Source organism: Equus asinus, chromosome 28 (genome assembly GCF_041296235.1).
Source record: "Equus asinus isolate D_3611 breed Donkey chromosome 28, EquAss-T2T_v2, whole genome shotgun sequence".
NCBI classification, from domain to species: Eukaryota; Metazoa; Chordata; class Mammalia; order Perissodactyla; family Equidae; genus Equus; species Equus asinus.
In genome coordinates this window covers 32,449,007-32,466,167 of record NC_091817.1, presented here as the reverse complement: position 1 = coordinate 32,466,167, position 17,161 = coordinate 32,449,007, and the positions used below count along the sequence as shown (strand labels likewise).

The window sequence follows — 17,161 nt, the reverse complement described above, 5'->3', positions numbered from 1 at the left end:
CCTAAGGTATGCCGGCTCCAATCCTGGAGCGCGGGCTGCTCCCCACCTATTCCGGCATCACCCTTGTATGCGGGCTGCGTTCCCAAGTAGCCGGGCTTCCGCCGCCTTACGCGCCGGGGCAGTGAGCTTCTGTCTCCTCGGCCCTGACTCCAACGACCGAGGAGCCCCGAAGCCCCGGAAGCCTACTGACCCTCATGGAGGAGGCGGGCTTAAGACGACGCCCAGCCCAGGGGCGTGACCTGGTGGCGCACACCGCCTCCTCTGCTCTGCCTGGCCCCACCTCAGCTGTGTTCTCGGGCGCGCGCCACCGCGGAGATTGACGCGAATCCGCGCTCCTCCGTGCGAGCGTGCGCGCGCCCGAGTGCGTGCGTCACCAGCGTCCGCTCCCCCGGGCTGGGCGGCCGGCGACCGGTGTTGAGGAGCGGGAACGGCGGTGGCAAGAAGAGGAGCGAACAGGTTGGGGCGCGGCCCGCGGATGGAACCCCCCCCACACCCCCGATAGGCCGGGAAGGCGCGCGACGCGACCCCTCCTTATCTACCAGAGAACCCCCCCTCCATTGTCCTCTGGCCCCGCCCCCCATTGGGCACGCCCTTTGCCCCCTGGCCCGCCGCTTATTGGCTGCAGGTCACGCCCCTCCTCGAGCTCCCCGTCCCTACTGGCTCCTCTTCCACGTTATCCTCTCCGGGAGTTTCTTATTGGCGCAGGCCACGCCCTCTCATTTTTCACCAGACTCCGCCTTCAGTTTGGGCTCCTCCCCCAACCATCTTTCATTCATTCTGCATCTGGCGCTGGGTTCTTGGGACATGAGGGTGAATCAGACTTGTCCTTGCCCTCAGGGAGTTCAGGGAATGTTAGGGGAACACGGACCTAGGCTTTGACAGTGACAGCCTAGGGCGGTAAAGAAGCCGCCTAGGCACTTGGAACCTCTGAGACACCCGGAAGGCTTCCTGGAGGAGGTGAGGCCTAAACCGAGCCCTAAAGAATGGTTAGGTGTTGGCTCCAGGGAGACATTGGGAGGACATTCTTGGCAGAAAGACCTGAGACATGAAAGAGACAGGCATATTCTAGTAATTGCAAAGAGGTAGGTCTAAAGAAAGAAGGGGAGATGAAGGGCAGGGTCCAGGTAGAGGCCTGGAGACCAGTGAGGAGTCCAGAAAAAGTGCACCGTTAGTTGAGGGGAGTGAAGCCTGAGGCCTGAAATCTTTTCAAGCAAGCTCATCACTAGGCAGAGTGGAGGGGGTGGGGATCAGATCTACATGGGAAAAAAGGGAAGGGAAGGAATAATTCCAGTTCTGAGATGGAGGAGTGCTCCTGGGTTCATTCATGTTATTAAGCAACTGCTCTGGGTCAGGTACTGTTCTGAGTTCTGGGGACACAGCTGTGTACACTAAAAAGAGGAAAACAACTAACAATTAACTATACTGTACTTCAGATGGTGATAACTGCTACAGAGCAATAACGTGGGGCAGGGGAGGTTTACTAGTTTATAGAGTGTGTTAAGGAGGATTCTCTAATAACATATTTGTGCAGAAATCTGAGGACAGTGAGACAGCCACTCCTGAAGTTCTGTGGGGAAAACATTCCAGACAGGGGACATGTGCAGTTTGAGATGCTTGCTATACATTCAATTAAAGATGTTCAATTGAGAACTTGCAACACTGGTCTGAAGTTATGGAAGAAGTCTGGGCTGATGATTTTAAAACCACGAGGGTGGATGAGATCAGCGAGGGAGTGAGCATAAATGGAGAAGTTTCCATAGAAGTTTTCATGTCTTGGGGCATGTTTCTAGGATGAAGTGATTAACTGTGTCAAGTGCTGCTGATCAATATGAAGATCACTGGTGATCTTGGTGAGATCGGTTTCAATGGCGAGTGGGAGACAAAAGCCTAATTGAAGGGAAATTTGAGAGAGAACAGGAAAGAAGGAACTGGAGGGTGCAGATGACTCAAGGTGTGCTGCAATGAGGAGCAGCTGGAGGGAGATGCAATGGAGCTGGAGGAGTGTGGGGTCAAGTGATGGTTTTGTTTTGTTTTTTTAAGACAGAGAAATAACAGCATGTGCTTATGCTGATGGAAAGAATCCAGTAGAGAGGAAGAGACTGATGATGTGGGAGATGTAGGAGAGAGGAGAAATGCTGGAATTGTGTCCCTGAGCAGGCAAGGGAGTTAGGAGCTGGAGCCTTCGATCAGTCTCTGGGGAGAGGCTTCACTGGACTGAGCCCAGGTACAGAGTCAAGGGTGAGTGTCCCTTCACTAGCCTTAGATGACCATGAGGAAGATGCCTCTGATAGGGGACAGACCACGCTTGGATTTGCTGAAGTTTCCCTCTACTTCCCAAAAGCGGATTCTAATTTGGATTTGAACAGATGGCCCAGAGAGGAGAGAGCATTCCAGGTGGAGGGACTAGCATAAGCAAGGGGCACATAGGCTTTCAAACTGACTGAGGCCAAATGGGCTGGGGGAGGTAGGTGGAGCCGGGCCGGGGGAAGGGTTGAGACTGAGAAAAGGCCATAGGTAGAAGGTAGTGAGGCCTCCTTACCCATCATCCTGGTAGCTGAGGCCCAACCACACTGTACCAGCTCCCAGTCTGGGTAGGCACTGAGCATAGGGATTAGAATCATGAGTAGGGGCTCAGGCCTTGCTCTCAGGAGCTCACAGGCTAAGGGGATTCCAGTAACCACCATCTAGTCCAGTTTGCTTGGGTGAGCCTGCTGGAGGGAATGAACACTGGGGTGGGGGTAGGGGGTGGCCACCCAGACCTCTGGAGGCAGGCTCTGGGCTCAGCAAGGACCCAGCAAGGGCATGTGGAGCACAGGGCCTGGTGGTCCTCAGGCCACACCCACTCATGCCTCCCCATGCCCTTCTGTGTCCCCAGAGGTCGACATTGTGGGGAGTTGGAGTGACCCGTCTGGATGTGACCCCCAGGACAGAATGGTGCTGGACTCAGGGGCTCAGGTGTATGAGCAGGCACCCCCCAGCCCACCAGCCAGTCCCGCATCCTTGGGACATAGGCTGAAGCCCTCAGACCAAGATGGGAGACTGCTGTACCCCTGGCCTCGGTCCCTGGCCTTGCCCCTGGCTCTATCAGTCCCCTCAGCCCTGCGGCCCCAACCTGAGCTGCAGCCCTTCTCAGAGCTGCACTTGGGCCACCGTGGCCACATGCGTCGCAGTGAGAGCACCTACACCGTAAATAGTACTGGCCGGCGGGGGGGCAGCACCCAGGGTCGGGCCCCACCTAGACGGGGACAGGACCCAGGTAGGGGCACCCTGCGGTCTGCAGCCTCTCTGCCTCACATTGCTAAGACTCGAAAAGATGCAGGCCGTGGTGCCAGCAGGAGCCCCTGCATGTTGGTGGCCCTGCGGCCAACCAACATGGACCGTGAGCGGGACAAGTTCTTCCAGTCCCATTACACCTACAACCCACAGTTCGAGTACCAGGAGCCCATGCCCACGGCTGTGCTGGAGAAGTACTGTGAGGCTTCTGGACAGTTCATCCATCAGGTCAGTCCAGCCTGCCCACCTCACCTCGGCCCCATCTACCCAAGAGGCCTGGCCTGACCAGCCACTGTGGTCCTGTGTGCAGGCCGTTGGCATCATCGAGGCTGTCCTGGAGAAGTTTGGTACCTATGAACACTTTGAGGCTGCGACTGGGGGCCAGCTGCTGACCAAGTGCCAGATCTGGTCCATTGTGCGCAAATACATGCAGAAGGAGGGCTGCGTCGGGGAGGTGAGCTTGCCCTGCCTGTGAGGCCCCTTTTCAAGCCCTATATCAGGCTGCTGAGTGGGTGGTGCCAGGCCCAGCTCCACACCTGCCCGGCTAGTGACCCCAGGCAAGTCCCTGTCCATGCCCCAGTGAGGTGGGAGCTGGCTCTGAGCAGAGATGGTGAAGGGTGGGTGTCCTGGCCAAGTGTCTGGCCTGGCTGCCCTGTGGCATCAGTGGGTCTACCTGCACACTGGCCCTAGGGCTGGTGACCATGGCTCAGGGTGATGCCGTCTGCAGGTTGTGGTGCAGCTGAGTGAGGACCTGCTGTCCCAGGCAGTGATGATGGTGGAGAACAGTCGACCAACACTGGCCATCAACCTGACCGGAGCCCGCCAGTATTGGCTGGAGGGCATGCTACGGCATGAGATAGGTCAGGGTGTGGGTAGACGGGTGGGCGGGTAAGGATGAGAAGGGGCTGGGATGGGGGGAGGGCAGTGAGGGTCCCAGTAACCCTACGCCCTCTCTTTCTCCCCCTTCCCTCTGGAGGCCGGGCCCTTTCCCTTCGTGAGCAGCTACCTCCTCCCTCTGGCTCACAGAGGTAGGCCAGAACACGCCTGCCCACTCTCTGGGCTCACCCTCATCTCTTGCTCCTTTGGGGTATCTTTTCCTCCCTCTGCTTCCTCTCTGACTTCCCTTGACAGTGGGGACAAGGCTGCTGAGGCCTGGACAGGCTAGAGGAAGAACCTAAAGGGTCTCACTAGCCCAGCCAACATGCAGGCCCTCCAGCGTGCCTGGAAGGCCAGATCCTATGAATGGAATTGGCTGAGGACACACAGAGCCGGGTTTAGGAGGGATAGGCCCGGGTGGAAAAGAGAGCATGGGACACTAATTCCTGTCTGTCTCTCATCAAGAATCCTGTTGCTCTGGGCAAAAGGGAGTTTTTGCTGGGGACATCAGCATGACTGTCAAAATGACATAGGCATGCAGGATGTGGGGACGGGGTGGTGTGTGAGTTCCTGCTCCTCTTCGAGGGGCTGGGGGCAATGTGAGTTTGGGAGAGTTGTGTATGTGTGTGTAGCCCTGGACGGGTGTGGATTCTCCGTGTGAGCCTCTGGGTCCTTGGGTGTGAGTTCACCTGAGGAGGGTCTTCATGCTGCCTGGGGTTGGGTGAGTATGCGTTTTTCTGGGAAGGGGAGTGGATGCGGGGAAAGAACTTGTGTGAGAGCTTGAGTTTAGGGCCATGAGGATACGTGAGGTCCAGCTGGGTGGAGCAGGGCAGGGGCAGGCTGGTGGGTCCCCTGGATGCTCCGCCCAGCGCCGCCTCCCCCCCGCCCCCCAGGCACCCACTACCTGCGGGGCGTGAACAACGCGCGGCAGCCCTGGCACAGCGCCGAGGGCCGCCTGCAGTACGGGCTGCGGCCGGCGAACCCCACCGAGGAGGGCCTGGCCAGCCTGCACAGCGTGCTGTTCCGGAAGCAGCCCTTCCTCTGGCGCGCTGCGCTGCTCTACTACACCATCCACCGAGCCGCGCGCATGTCCTTCCGCCAGCTCTTCCAGGACCTGGCGCGCTATGTGCAGGACGCTGACGTGCGCTGGGAGTACTGCGTGCGCGCCAAGCGCGGCCAGACCGATACCTCGCTGCCAGGTGGGCACCCGCGCCAGGGGAGTGCACTGATGTGGGGCAGGGGGTGAGGGTGGGACTTCGGGCTAGGGGCTCACAGCCTTCTGGTCTCCCATGCCCACAGGCTGCTTCAGCAAGGACCAGGTGTACCTGGACGGCATCGTGCGCATTCTGCGGCACCGCCAGACCATTGATTTCCCACTGCTGACCTCTCTGGGCAAGGTGAGGGGCCACGGACCTTCGGAGGTCCCAGCCAGCTCTCCCCCTCACCGCAGTATTCTTTGAATCTCTGATTGGTGCTCTACTGAAGACTGGGTGCCAAGCCTCTCTGGTTGGGGGCGTGGGTGGAGGTGAGTCTGGAGGCCAAAATTAGGTGCTTGACCCAGCCCGCAGTATGTGTGTAGATACTACATCTCAAAGGAGGTGAGCGTTCCAGGCCAAGGGAGCAGTCAGAAAGGCCTGGGGAAGCATCCTGGAGAAATGGTTAAGGACCCAGGCCCTGGCACTGGTTATCTGTGCCAGGCCGGGGAAGATGAACTTCATCCAAAGCAATGAGGAATCAGAGGAGCTCTAAGCAGAGGAGAGGCCTAGGGAAGGGAGTGCAGAGGGAAGAGGGGGAAGCGTTTCCTCCAATCACTCCCGCAGAATGGATGGTGGTCTGGGCTAACCCAGCAGTGGCCATGCAGTTGGAGAGGGAGGGAGACAAACTGGAAGGCTCTTCAGAGAGTGGAATCCCGTTAACTCAGTGGCCACCTGGAGTGGGAGGGTGACGTATTCCAGGCCCCCTCCCTGGAATCTGACCTAGGGGACTGTGAGGAGGGTGCTGGCATAAGCTGGCTCCCAGGAGTCCATTGTTGGATATGGGGAGTCTGAGGTGCCTGAGGGATATCCAAGGGAAGGTGTTCAGAAGGCACTTGGATACCTAGGTTTGGAGGTGAGGGCAGAAGCTGGGCTGGAGACAGGAATTGGGTTTTAGCACATAGATGATAAAAGAAGGTGTTGAGAGAAGGAGCAGACACTGCAGGACTGAGCCTCTGGGTACATAAGATTGAGAGTGAATCAGGAGGGGAGAGGGAGGAGTTCCGGGAGCAAAGGGCAACCAGCCATTGGTAGAAAGCTGAGACCAGCTGCCTGAAAGCCAGGGCACTCAGCCTACCCCTGAGGCCCAGCTTCCTCTCTGCAGGTGTCCTATGAGGATGTTGACCACCTGCGGCCCCATGGGGTGCTGGACAATACCCGGGTGCCCCACTTCATGCAGGACTTGGCACGCTATCAGCAGCAGCTGGAACACATCATGGCCACCAACCGGCTGGATGAGGCGGAGCTGGGCCGCCTTCTGCCTGACTGATGCAGAGGCCCTGGACAGAGGGTTCCAGATCAGCCCCCAGAACATGAAGCTGGCTCCTGTGTGCTTCCCTGGCCTGGGTGTTTCTTGGGGAACTGGGAGGGCAGGAACAGCTCAGGAGGGAGGAATGGCAACATCAGAGGGTTTGTGTCCCTCGCTAGCCTCTTTGGGGCCTGGGGACCAGCAGCAGCATATCAGGCAAACTGAGTCTGTCCTCCTGCCTCCAGGTCTCTGTTGAGCAGAGGGGAAGCCTGAGGGCAGGGGGGAAGCTGAGCATGCGTGGGGATGGCGGGTGGTTTGGGAGTAGAAACTTGTTCTTGCATGGGATGGCTTTGAGTGTCTGCGTACTCCAGTCTCTCCCTTCCCTCACCTGGTCCCTTGGTGCTCCTTCAGCTTTCATGCTGTCTACCTCTCACTGGGTCCTGGTGGGGATCTCCTTTCTCCTGGGTTGATTGCCTGAGCCTGAGGTCCTGGCTTTCACACAGACTCAAGGGGCAAGGGTTCTGGTAGTAGAGACCCAGCTGGGCTGGGGTTTACTTTCCAGCCTTTTGCTTCTCCCGCTGGTTGTATATTTATTCCCTATTTATGTGCTCTACTTCCTGGGGCTGGGAGGCAGCAGCTCCTGAAGGGTCGATGGAGAGAACAGGGCTCCCCTGGAAGGGACCAATTGTTCCTACCCCCACTCTCATTTCTCACACACACGCAGTCCTTCAGGCTTTGTGAGTCAAGCCTAAGAGCTCACCTGGCCCTGCACCCACCCACCCCCTCCACTGGCCTCTGTTATTCTTGTCCTTGCCCACACTCTCATAGCTGGTCTCTGGCAGAGGTTGGCATAGCCTGGCGGTAGCCACAATCCAATGGAGTCTGAGGGGCAGGCCCCCCTGAGCCCCCACGGACCAGGAGAGGTGCAGAGATGGTTGCTTCCAGTTTCACCTCAGACTCAGCTGTGTCAGGTTGACCCAGGCCCTCTCCCACCCTTGGCCTTAGTTTTCCCATCTGTAAAACTCGGAAACAAACGCAGCTGGAAAGTCCTCATTCATTTAGTCAATGATTATATAGAGCGCCATCCGTGTGCCTGTTATGGGTTAGAACCCTCACTGAACTCCCAGTCCTGAGAAGTTGGACAATTAAAACAGTAACAATGAAGTGTGTGGTCTCTGTCTACCCAAGATCCCTTCCTCTTCCTCTCTTCTAATCTCACTTCCCAAGGCTGTGAGCTCCAGCCCTCCCCAAGTGGAGAGAAGTCCCCCCTCCCTGGCTCTCTGTGCCAAGTCCAGGGGCTTCCATGGAGTAGAGCTGGTGACGACACATGCCCCCAAATGGTTCATGAGGGGGAAAGGGCTGTGGAGTAGGGCCCAGGGGTCAGGCCTTTGTCCCACTGGGGCCTAGGTGGTCTGGGGTCTCCAGGGGTGCAGCTTGCGTTATTGAGGATGGAATGGGACTGAGAACTGGGTGGTGGGGCACAGGTCACGAGGACTCAGAGGAATCCACACCCTGGTTCCTGGGCAAAGAGCCAGAATCGCAGAGAGAGCCCAGGCGGAGCCTCTGGAATTTATTCACTTCCAGTGGTACTGGGCCAGATGGAACCTTGGCGCCGGACCCCGCCAGAGCAGTATCCCGAGTCCCATCCAGCTTGAGCGGGGAGCGGCCTGTCAGCGTTCTGGTCTTCAGGAATCTGGAGAAGGGGGGAGTGGTCAATCAGGTGGGGTCCCGCCCTCCGCCTCCCAGGCCACGCCTCCCCCCAACCTGGCACTGGGCTTGCGCAGCCTCACACCTTCAGACTCGTCCCCCTCCTCGAAGTCCGGCTCTGGCTCCAGTTCGGGCTCGGGCTCTGGTTCCGGATCCATTTGGAGTTCCAACTCTGGCTCAGCTTCTTCAGAGGGCTCAGCTTCCAGCTCTGGCTCGGGCTCCTCGAGAGCGCCGCATTGCACTGCCTCGGAGCCCTCAGGACCCCCAGTTTCGTCGCGTTCTGAAGCTCTGGGCAGTCCGGGACATAAGGTTCCCGAGCCGGCTGCCTCAGGCGTCCAGTGGCCTGGGCAAGGAGGGTCATAGCTGCGCTCCCGGTAGCCTGGGGAGGAGGTGGGAGCGTCTCAGGCTCAATTTACCTCTCCGCGGTTTACTCTGCACACGCCCATCTCTGTGCCCCACCCGCCACGCCACGCCATGCCCCCTGCTCTGACCTAAGCCACGCCCCACGCGCGCTCACCAGTGCCCACGTGCTGCCAGTCCCAGGTGGGGTCCGGCGCGCGCGTGGTACGCTGGGCGCAGAGCAGCAGCTCCTGGCAGGCTGCCTCGCCCTTGCTCTGCACGACGAGCAGCAGGCGGCGCACCCTGCGCTCGGCATCAGGCAGCGCGTCCAACGCCTCGTACTCGGGCCCGGTGAGCACGCCCCGCGCCAGCAGCGCATCCAGCAGCAGCCCCGAGTCGGCCTGGAGCGTCTCTACCAGGCGTTTCCGCTCGCGGTCGATCGTCTCTGACGGCCTCTCCTGCGCGTTGCCCATGGTGGAGGCTGCATGGAAGGAGAGAGAAGTAGTGGGGGCCGTGGCTCCCTCACCCTTGACTTTTCTCCCAGAGCCCCAGTGAACACCGCCAGGTCTAACGACCCCTGGCTGCCGCAGCACAGGACTCATTGTCCTCCTCCTCCTCTGGCCGCTTCTGTCCTGTCTCCTCTTCAGGCTTCTTCGGTCCCTAAACGTCAGCTGTGGCTCTCTTCTCTACTCTCTCCCAGGACCCTTATCTACTCTCTGACCGCTCTCCCCAGCCAGAACCTCCCTCCTGAGCCCTAGCTGCCTGCAGTTCCCGCAATCTGTTCAGACCCAGTTTATCCAAACTAGCTTCTCTTTCCCCACCAGCTTGCAGTCACGTCCTTTCCAGCCTATCTGCTGAATATTTCTCTTTCATCCTCACCACTTTCATCCTCACCTCCGGCCTAGACCCCACAGAGTGCAGAATCCCCTCTGCACCCAGAGCACAAAGTGCAAGCCTCCCCCGCTCCTCTCAGCCTCTGGAGGAGGTCCAGACACCTCATCCTGACTCTGAGGTTCATCTTTCCAGGAGAGGCCCTGCCCCTGCATCCCCTCACCAATGCCACGACCATGTTGCAACCCCAACATGGTCTCATGGCCCTTCCTGGTCCTCTAATACCTGAGCAGGGGTACCTGAATCCTCAACCAAGATCTCTGACCAACGTCTCCTGACATCACCTGAGACCCAACTGTCTCCCTGCTGCCCTGGGAATGACTCACAGCCACCTCTTGCTTCATCTGGAAGAACCCAGAGCCCAACTCATAAAAGCTACCAACAAATGCTTGCCGAACTTTTACTGTTTCCCTCCACGGATCCAACCATTTTACAACACTGTCTCTAGCAAATAGCAGGTGTTAGGCAGAAGCTAATCTGCTTTATCCATTTATTGGCAACCAAGGACAACGGTCCATCCCCTCTTGGGTGGCCTGACCCAGGCAGCAAAGGCCCCTGGCCTGAAGGGGCAAAGAGGTCAGGCCCTGGACCACTCCCTCTCTCAGCCCATTTCCCCGGGCCTTGGCTTTGTCCACATAGCACCCTCTTGGGTCTCATCCTCCTTTTGGGGTCCCTCCTCTACCTCCTTACCCTAGCTCTAGGTCTGGGAGAGCAGATTTGGTTCTAGCCGCCATCCTGCCTCCCAGGTCTCTCTATGCCTCCCTGGTTATTTCACCCCCCTAGCCATGTTGAAGTGTCAACACCTCTCCCAGGCCACTGAGCAGAGACCAGGACTGACCCGTCCCTCCTTCTCCCTTCATGTCCCATCTGTGACAAATGCTGCTCCTTCTCCTCTCAGTGAGTCTGTACAGCATCCCCCTCTCAACCCCACCATCGTCACCTCATCTCCTATGACAGTCTCTCTGAGTACCTCTCACTCCCTTCCTACCACTCCCACAGCATAATGACTTTGACAACTCTCTAAGGTAAGATTTATTGTCCCTATTTTACAGATGAGGAGACAGGCTCAGGAAGAAGACCAAGTGGCAGAACTGGAATCTGATTTGCTCCAGTCTAAACTACAACTAGGTCTCCTACCAAGCAGAATGTCAGCCCTAACCACCTGTCTCCCACCACCCACTGCCCATCAGAAAGAATCCAGACTATCTGGCCTGGACACTATAGCCACCTCCCACCCCCCTGACTGCGAGGCTTTCCCACACTTTCCTCCACCACTCAGGGCTGGGAGAACCCGCCAAGCCCCTGGCACTTCTAAACCTTTGCAGATGCTATTCCCTAAGCCTAGAATACCCTTTCCCTCTCTCCATGCTGTGGACCCATCCACCAAGACTCAAATGTCCCCTTGTCCACCCCAGTGTCTGGATGTCCCAAGGGCATCTCGTGTGTCCGTCAGTGAATAGTATATACCCTCACCACCGCGCTGACATCACTGCACTGTGTACACATGGACCCTCTGCCCTCTTTAGCTGAGGCTTCCAAACACTGCCCCACCAATCACACAGGTGCAGAAAGCGAGAGGGGACAGAACCTACTCTGTACGGTGCAGAGAGGGAGGGGGCAGATCAGACTGGCCCCTCCTTCTCCCGGGTTATTTTCATGTTAGCCGCCTCCTCCCATTACGCCAACTCCTGCCCTTTGTCTGTTTGTGGGTGCAGAGACCCCAGCTGGTCTGGTTCATCCCTCTGAGATTCTAAATGCTCAGAAGTGAATACTTATGTCGCGGCCAGTCCTTCCCCGGTCACAGGCCAGATCCTTCCCAGAGCATCGGGCCGCTCCAAGTACGAGGCGCAGGGGGTGGGTCTCAGCCCCCCTCCTCACCAGAGTTAGGGGGACCTGCGGGAACTTTTGCGCATGCGCGACTGCAGGGCTCCGCTTATCTCCCCTCCATCCAGTCCCAGACCTAGTCTTGCGGAGGGGCGGGGCTCACAGACCTCCTTCGAGCGCGGGTGGTAGTGGTGGGGCTCGGATTCCGCCCAATCTCAGTGTCTCTTCCCTCCTCCAGCCGGCTGGGGTGGGGCTCTCGGTCCGGTGCGCTCCGGGCGGCCCCACTCACGGGTCGAGCCTCGGCGGGGCAGATGACAAGGCAGAAAGGGCTGGGCAGGGTAGGGTAGGGGCAGCAGCTGCGGCGGGGGCGGGGCGGCCAGGGCTGCCGGGAAGCGGTAGGGAGTGGGGGAGGGGGCGTTCTTCTCCGACAGGGGGAGGCGGGCGCAGAGGCCATGCACCGCCTAGCCTGGTACGTGAGTCCGCTTTCCCTCCCCACCCCGGGCGCTCGGGATGAGTCAGGGAGGAGGTAGTTCGGCCCGCGGCCCCAAGTACCCAGCGCCCACTCTGGGCCTGGGAGTTCCCAGGCGCTTTACCCCTATCCTCTCGTCGACCCTTCTCTGCCTGTCACAGATAAGACTCAGAGAAGGGGACCAGCTTACCCAGGATCATAGAGCGGATGCATTGCGGAGCTGGGTGTGACCCAAAAGCCCCCGCTTCCCGGAGGTCGCAGCGGCCACGCTCTAGCCCTGGATCCGGGCCTAAGCAGGAGAACCAGAGGCGGGCTCCCCCAGCACCTCTGCTCTCCAAGGGCTCCTCCATTAAAGCCTCGGGATCTGGACGCTTCTACGAATGCAAAGTCGCCCCCCACCCATGACTTCTGTGCTCCCTGGTCGGTAGAGAAAAGAGACCAGAAACACAGAAAAAAATGCGGTTTATGTGCGGGGCTCGGGAATGGAGAGGGACCGCTGAGTACAAGGGGCTTCACTCAGCCTCCGCCAGGGGGCGCCAGGAAGCCGAGAAGGACGTGTTGCCGCTGGCCAGCCCCTTCGGCAGGCTGGCTTCAGAGTGGAGCCAGATTCACGGGGAGGGATTGGCCCCTGGGCCCAGGTAGGAAGCTCGGCTCTCAGGGGTGCTGTAAACAGTTAAAGCTCCAGGCAGGCCCAGGGCTGGGCCTCCCAAAGCCGCTTGGACGTCCAGCAGGAGTGGTGCCCCCAGCGTGGAGTCCTTCCCTAGGAGGAGTAGGGTGGTGCTCAGCGGGGAGAAAAGGTTCCCCCTCCTTTTTTGGGGAAGGAGAGCCGCACCCGCCTTGCCCTCTGGTCAGTTAGGATGAAACATCCATTCTCAACTTCTCCACTCTCACCCAATGGTGAGGGGATGGGTGGGCTTAAGTAGCTCTCTGAAGGGCAGCCTGAACTCAGGGGATTTTCCTCCAAAACACAAACTGCCCAGCCCACCCAATCAAGGTAGCTCAGGCCAATGAGCCCTCGCCCCCCTGTCTTGAGTCACCACAATCTTTACCTGGGCCTGGAGAATTTAACCCCTTGACTGCCAGCTCTGTCTCACCCTTCTCTGGAACCAAGGGCTGCATCTGCAAGGGAGAACCCCAGGAAGCAGCTGGGGAGGGGAGCTGGGGAGTGGGGAGGAGAGCTGGGGTTTGGGCTGAGAGAACAGCCATGGACCAAGGGGCTTTGCTCAGCAACCCCTAAATGCAGTTTATCTTCTTGCCCTCCCCACCCCCATCTTACCAGCGACAGCTCCATGTCCAAGTCCATCAGGGTCCATTCCCGCCCTTGGAGGCTGGGGCCCAGCACCTGGGGGGATCTCTGCATCAATGGTGCCCTCCCCAGGCTGCACAGCTCGACCCCACCGAGCCCCATGCCCCTGCCTTGCTGAAGGTGTACTCACATCCAGGGGCCCTGCAGGCTCCACAGTTTCAGGGGGAGCCCGAAGCAGCATTGGAGGCAGCAGACTCTCTGGGCTCCGGGCCCCCCTCTCCAGGCCCAGAGGCCCCCTGTGCACAGAGAATTGCTGTTGCCCTGCAGTACCCACCCTCCATTAGGTTCCCAGGGAAGCTGGTTATATCAGGATCTAAATCTGACCACATCTAGAAAATGCTAGCAGAGGACCCCACACACATAGAGGGGCACGTGGAGAGTGCCTCTGGTTTGGGTTGTGGCACTGGGATCTTGGGATGTGTCTCCTCCCTATGCAATTGTGCTTACCGGTGGTTCTTAAACTATTGTGTACTTTACAATCTTTACAACAGCCCTAATGAACTCAATTAAAATGCAGATTCCTGAGCCCTACCACAGAGATGTTTCCATTTTCCAAGGGTCTCTGATGCTGGTACTCCTTAGAGCAACTCTGAGAGATCAGGTCAGATCAACCTCCCCCTCCACCACCAAGGGGCAGACAAGGCAGGGAAGTTTCCAGGGGGCTAGTTAGTGCTGGTCTATCTGCAAAAGTGGTACACAGGGCTCACAGTCAAGAAAGGGCTCTCTGCTCACCTGTCAGGTACCTCCCTGGGACCCCTTGGTTCAGGCTGTTGGGCATTCCTGGGCCCCTCAGGGCTGAAGTTCCCTTTCCCCTCCAGGATGGCCTGCACCACAGCCACAGGCAGTGGTGGGGGGGCTGTCACGCAGAAGTCACACTCGTTTGGGGCCAGGGCCAGCCCGGCCTCGCCTTCCCCCCCTGGGCTGGCCGGCTCTTCTTTGAGCAGTGCCAGGCCCTTCTCCCTGTACCAGAGAAAAGCTTCAACCAGACCCTGGCACTGACCTCTCCCCCTACCCCCACAGCCATCTGGGCTGCCAGGTCCTTCCCCACAGGCTCTCCAGAGGGCAGCCCCTGTCCCTCTTACCTCCTGCCACCACTGGAGGGAGAAAGCCTGGTCCCTTCAGGGGATGGAGAGTCTTCTGGGATGTCAGAGATGATGGGGCCCCTGGCCCTGTGAGGGCTGCTGAGGCCCAAGGTGGTCTCTGGGAGGGGCTGTAAGTAGAAGACTAGGCCCAGCCCTTCACCCCTAGCCACAGAGTGAGCCGGAATCCAACCAGTACCCCCGGGGACCAGGTCCCAGGGGGAGGGTTTGAGGAGGGATCCCCAGCTCACTCTGTGCTGGGGAGCCTGGGTCTGGTTCAGGGGAAGGCTGGCCTCCATCTTATCTTCTTTTTGGGGAATGGGGAAAAGGAATAGGCTCTCCATCAGCCCACCTGTACCCTAGGGAAGGGAGGAGAAGCAAAAACCTACCGACTGGATAAAGTAGGGGTCCTGCAGGAGGGCACCAGGTAGGGGGCAGGCGTTGAATTTGGCTGGTGTTGGGCATGAGCTCCCCTCATCCAGCATCAGAGACCTGTATAGGGTGGCCGGGGCACAGGCAGGGGGCTGGGGAGGTTCATCTCCCATGCCCCTCAGCCTGCACCACCTCCCTCCCACAGGCCCCAGCAGCCAAGTCAGCAGAGCTGAGGCCTGTTGCCAGGGCATCAGTCACATGCTGGAGGCAGAAGGGGCTCCCCCCAGAGATGGGGGCCCTTTGAGGGTAGAGAGGGGAGGGAGGGAGCATAGTTTGAGCCCCAGACCCTCTGCTGTTGGGGTGCTTTTGGATGAGGGGGGAGAGGGGGAAATTTGAGGATAAAGTCCTGGAACTGAGGAATCTCAGTATGGGGGTTTTGGTGGTGGAGCTGGGGGTAAGGAGGAAAGTCCTGGAAGGGGGCTGTTGGGGAGATGGCCATGGGGTGAGGAAAACTGTAGTGCACAGGAGAAAAGTGAGGATTCATGGTGAGGGGGTTTCTGGAGGGGTCCCTGCATGGGGCCTCTGGCAGGGAGGGTCCTGGAAGGAGTGGGGCATGAGCTCCCTGGCTTTCTCACTCACAGCTTTCTCTTAGCTCCTGCGCTGCTGGACCCCGCCTGAAGTGGCCCAAAGAGGCACTGGATCAGCTGAAGAGGAAGCAAAGGGTTAATCCATACTTTGGATCTTGCCCCGCCCCCGCCCCAAAGGCACATCCAGGTGGGATTGAGGACTGGGAGGAGTGAGAGTGTCCAGGGGGTGGGAGAGAGAAGTGGGGTAGGGGGAGAGGAACACCTTGCCAATGACCCGGTGTTGCTGACCATGGCTCTGCCGCAGCGTCATCACCTCCCTCCAGAGGATCTCGTTCTGCCTAGGGGAAGGTGTGGGAGGGTGCTGAGGCATCTGAGAGTTTGCCCAGTCACCACTCCCTACAGAATGGCAGGCCTGAACCCAAGACCACGCGGAAGATCATCCATCCAGAGAGAACAGAGTTCCACAGCTCGGCCCAATGGTCTTGTTGGAGGTGCCAAGGCACCAGAGAGGAAGGAGCTGCCCAAAACCGCCTGGTGGCCAGTGTCCTCTCGCCCAGATCCCCCTTGTCCCTCCCCACCCTCCTCCTCCCCCTCCCCCCCGCACTGCCTGAGCTCCCGCAGCCGCGCCTCGGTGCTCTCCTGCACTCCCCGCAAAGCCTGCACCTCGCCCAGCAGCCGGCCCAGGTCCTCGGGGCGCCAGCGGCCGTCGTCGCCGCGCAGCGCAGGCACCTGAAGGTGGGAGGCACCGTTGGGTCGGAGTCGAATAGAAATGGCCAGCCGTCCCACCACTTCCACCGGGGTTTACTGGTTCCTGCAGGCCTCCCCCACCTTGCGCCGCACGCGTTCCAGTAGTTGCTCGCGGCCGCGCACGAAGCTCGGATGCTGGAACTCGACGTGGTCGCGCTCCGGCCTGAGCAGGCCGCCCTGCTCGATGCTCACCACTTTCCGAAAACCATCTAGGGAGTGGGGCGTAGGGGCATAAGCGGCCCCATCCCGGCTCACCAAATCACCCACACCAGCTTCCCCCCCAGTGCTAAGGACTTACACATGTTGAGTTGCCGCACGAAGCTCGCCATGTTGCTGTGCTTGAAGTATTGGGGCAGCACCTCCTTTGCGAAGCGGCTCTGGTCGCTTACGAGGAAACTGGTCCCGCTCTGCCGAGAACGCCGCCCGCCCGCCCATCCACCGTGCGGGCGGAGACCAGACCACACTGTGAGCGATGCCCGCCCACGGCCAGGCCCGCGCTCTGGCGTGCGCGCACACACACACCCGCACTCACCCTGGGGAGCGGGCCTGTCGCTCACGAGGACATGGGACGAGGCCAGGACAGAACCAGATCTGAGGCCTAGCCTGGATCGGCTACAGTGAATTCCTACCCCAGCCCGACCCAGACTGGCAGAGGCCAGACCTGGGTTCCAGCCCCGGACGGGTCCCAGACCCGCGATGTGACTCTGAGCTAGAACCAGACCCAGTTCTTCCCTTCTCCTGGCCTCTGTTTTCCGATCTGTCTGATGAGGTGGGGTGGGAACTAAGTGACCTCGAAGATCCCTCGGACTCTAGGTCTCCAGAAGGCTCCTACCCTTTCCTGGGCCCAGAGGAAGTCGCCTCCCCTCCATCTCGCACATCCCCTCCAAGGTAAACTACCCCGGACGGCTGAATCCAGGGACCCACAGCCCCGTCCCAGGCGGGGGTTGGGTGGGCATGGATGTTCACTGATGTAGAGGGATCCCGGGGACCACTGAGGGAGTCAGGGGCCCCAGCCCTCACCGGGCTCCAGCGGATCAGGTGGTCGGTGCCCGGGTCTCCCACCAGCGCCCACAGCTTGCCGAGGAAGGCAGGCACGGGGCTGGGGCCCGGCTCCGTGGGCAGCGTGGCTGGCGCTTCCTGCATGGCGCAGTCTCGGCCCCGCTAAGCGCTCGGCCCGGCCGCCGCGGGC

The 17,161-nt window shown here is 59.5% G+C and overlaps 3 protein-coding genes and 1 long non-coding RNA gene across 11 annotated transcripts; 2 read left to right on the top strand and 2 right to left on the bottom strand.

Annotated features, from left to right (window-relative positions):
• Positions 1 to 9: 9 nt before the first annotated feature.
• On the top strand, positions 10 to 7,815 carry MATCAP1 (microtubule associated tyrosine carboxypeptidase 1). Of its 7 annotated transcripts, none has more exons than XR_011498931.1 (9): positions 130 to 456; positions 2,041 to 2,224; positions 2,876 to 3,501; positions 3,584 to 3,727; positions 4,001 to 4,133; positions 4,250 to 4,301; positions 5,043 to 5,348; positions 5,449 to 5,546; positions 6,508 to 7,815. XR_011498931.1 is itself a non-coding variant. In XM_070500191.1 (8 exons), exons 3-8 carry the CDS (start codon positions 2,932 to 2,934, stop codon positions 6,670 to 6,672), a joined length of 1,416 nt encoding a protein of 471 aa, XP_070356292.1. In that variant the 5' UTR covers positions 11 to 456; positions 2,041 to 2,224; positions 2,876 to 2,931; the 3' UTR covers positions 6,673 to 7,815. The 7 variants fall into 7 exon arrangements, 5 of the variants coding, with proteins under 5 accessions (XP_044617660.1, XP_070356292.1, XP_070356291.1 ...); XR_011498930.1 differs by having other exon boundaries at positions 2,041 to 2,238; XM_070500191.1 differs by lacking the exon at positions 4,250 to 4,301 and having other exon boundaries at positions 11 to 456.
• Positions 7,816 to 8,195: 380 nt separating this feature from the next.
• Positions 8,196 to 11,737, bottom strand: NOL3 (nucleolar protein 3). The gene is made up of 4 exons (XM_014827658.3): positions 11,580 to 11,737; positions 8,876 to 9,178; positions 8,444 to 8,737; positions 8,196 to 8,344 (listed from the first exon to the last, which is right to left on the bottom strand). The coding sequence occupies exons 2-4, from the start codon at positions 9,168 to 9,170 to the stop codon at positions 8,337 to 8,339; spliced, it is 597 nt and encodes a 198-aa protein (XP_014683144.1). The 5' UTR covers positions 9,171 to 9,178; positions 11,580 to 11,737; the 3' UTR covers positions 8,196 to 8,336.
• A 97-nt stretch (positions 11,738 to 11,834) lies between these two features.
• LOC139042319 (uncharacterized) lies at positions 11,835 to 15,763 on the top strand. The gene is made up of 4 exons (XR_011498933.1): positions 11,835 to 11,881; positions 13,705 to 13,788; positions 15,280 to 15,412; positions 15,628 to 15,763. It is a non-coding gene; the product is annotated as an uncharacterized lncRNA (long non-coding RNA).
• Positions 12,480 to 17,130, bottom strand: HSF4 (heat shock transcription factor 4). Of its 2 annotated transcripts, none has more exons than XM_014827641.3 (13): positions 16,993 to 17,130; positions 16,271 to 16,379; positions 16,054 to 16,181; positions 15,830 to 15,954; positions 15,488 to 15,563; positions 15,278 to 15,342; positions 14,656 to 14,758; positions 14,270 to 14,411; positions 13,920 to 14,043; positions 13,318 to 13,423; positions 13,158 to 13,223; positions 12,931 to 13,000; positions 12,480 to 12,641 (listed from the first exon to the last, which is right to left on the bottom strand). In XM_014827641.3, the coding sequence occupies exons 1-13, from the start codon at positions 17,113 to 17,115 to the stop codon at positions 12,490 to 12,492; spliced, it is 1,389 nt and encodes a 462-aa protein (XP_014683127.2). In that variant the 5' UTR covers positions 17,116 to 17,130; the 3' UTR covers positions 12,480 to 12,489. The 2 variants fall into 2 exon arrangements, with proteins under 2 accessions (XP_014683127.2, XP_014683126.2); XM_014827640.3 differs by having other exon boundaries at positions 13,920 to 14,147; positions 14,270 to 14,397.
• Positions 17,131 to 17,161: the final 31 nt, after the last annotated feature.

Bases quoted from the DNA above. Each gene is read 5' to 3' on its own strand.
- MATCAP1 (XM_014827647.3), top strand. From the start codon at position 2,932: ATGGTGCTGGACTCAGGGGCTCAGGTGTATGAGCAGGCACCCCCCAGC. The intron at 3,502-3,583 runs GTCAGTCCAGCC...TCCTGTGTGCAG, and splicing joins CTGGACAGTTCATCCATCAG to GCCGTTGGCATCATCGAGGC. The intron at 5,349-5,448 runs GTGGGCACCCGC...CCATGCCCACAG, and splicing joins GACCGATACCTCGCTGCCAG to GCTGCTTCAGCAAGGACCAG.
- NOL3 (XM_014827658.3), bottom strand. From the start codon at position 9,170: ATGGGCAACGCGCAGGAGAGGCCGTCAGAGACGATCGACCGCGAGCGG. The intron at 8,738-8,875 runs GTGAGCGCGCGT...CCTCCTCCCCAG, and splicing joins CTGGCAGCACGTGGGCACTG to GCTACCGGGAGCGCAGCTAT.
- HSF4 (XM_014827640.3), bottom strand. From the start codon at position 17,115: ATGCAGGAAGCGCCAGCCACGCTGCCCACGGAGCCGGGCCCCAGCCCC. The intron at 14,398-14,655 runs GTAGGTTTTTGC...TTCTACTTACAG, and splicing joins ACCCCTACTTTATCCAGTCG to CCCCTCCCAGAGACCACCTT. The intron at 13,001-13,157 runs GTAAGATGGGGG...TCTCCCTTGCAG, and splicing joins TGGACATGGAGCTGTCGCTG to ATGCAGCCCTTGGTTCCAGA.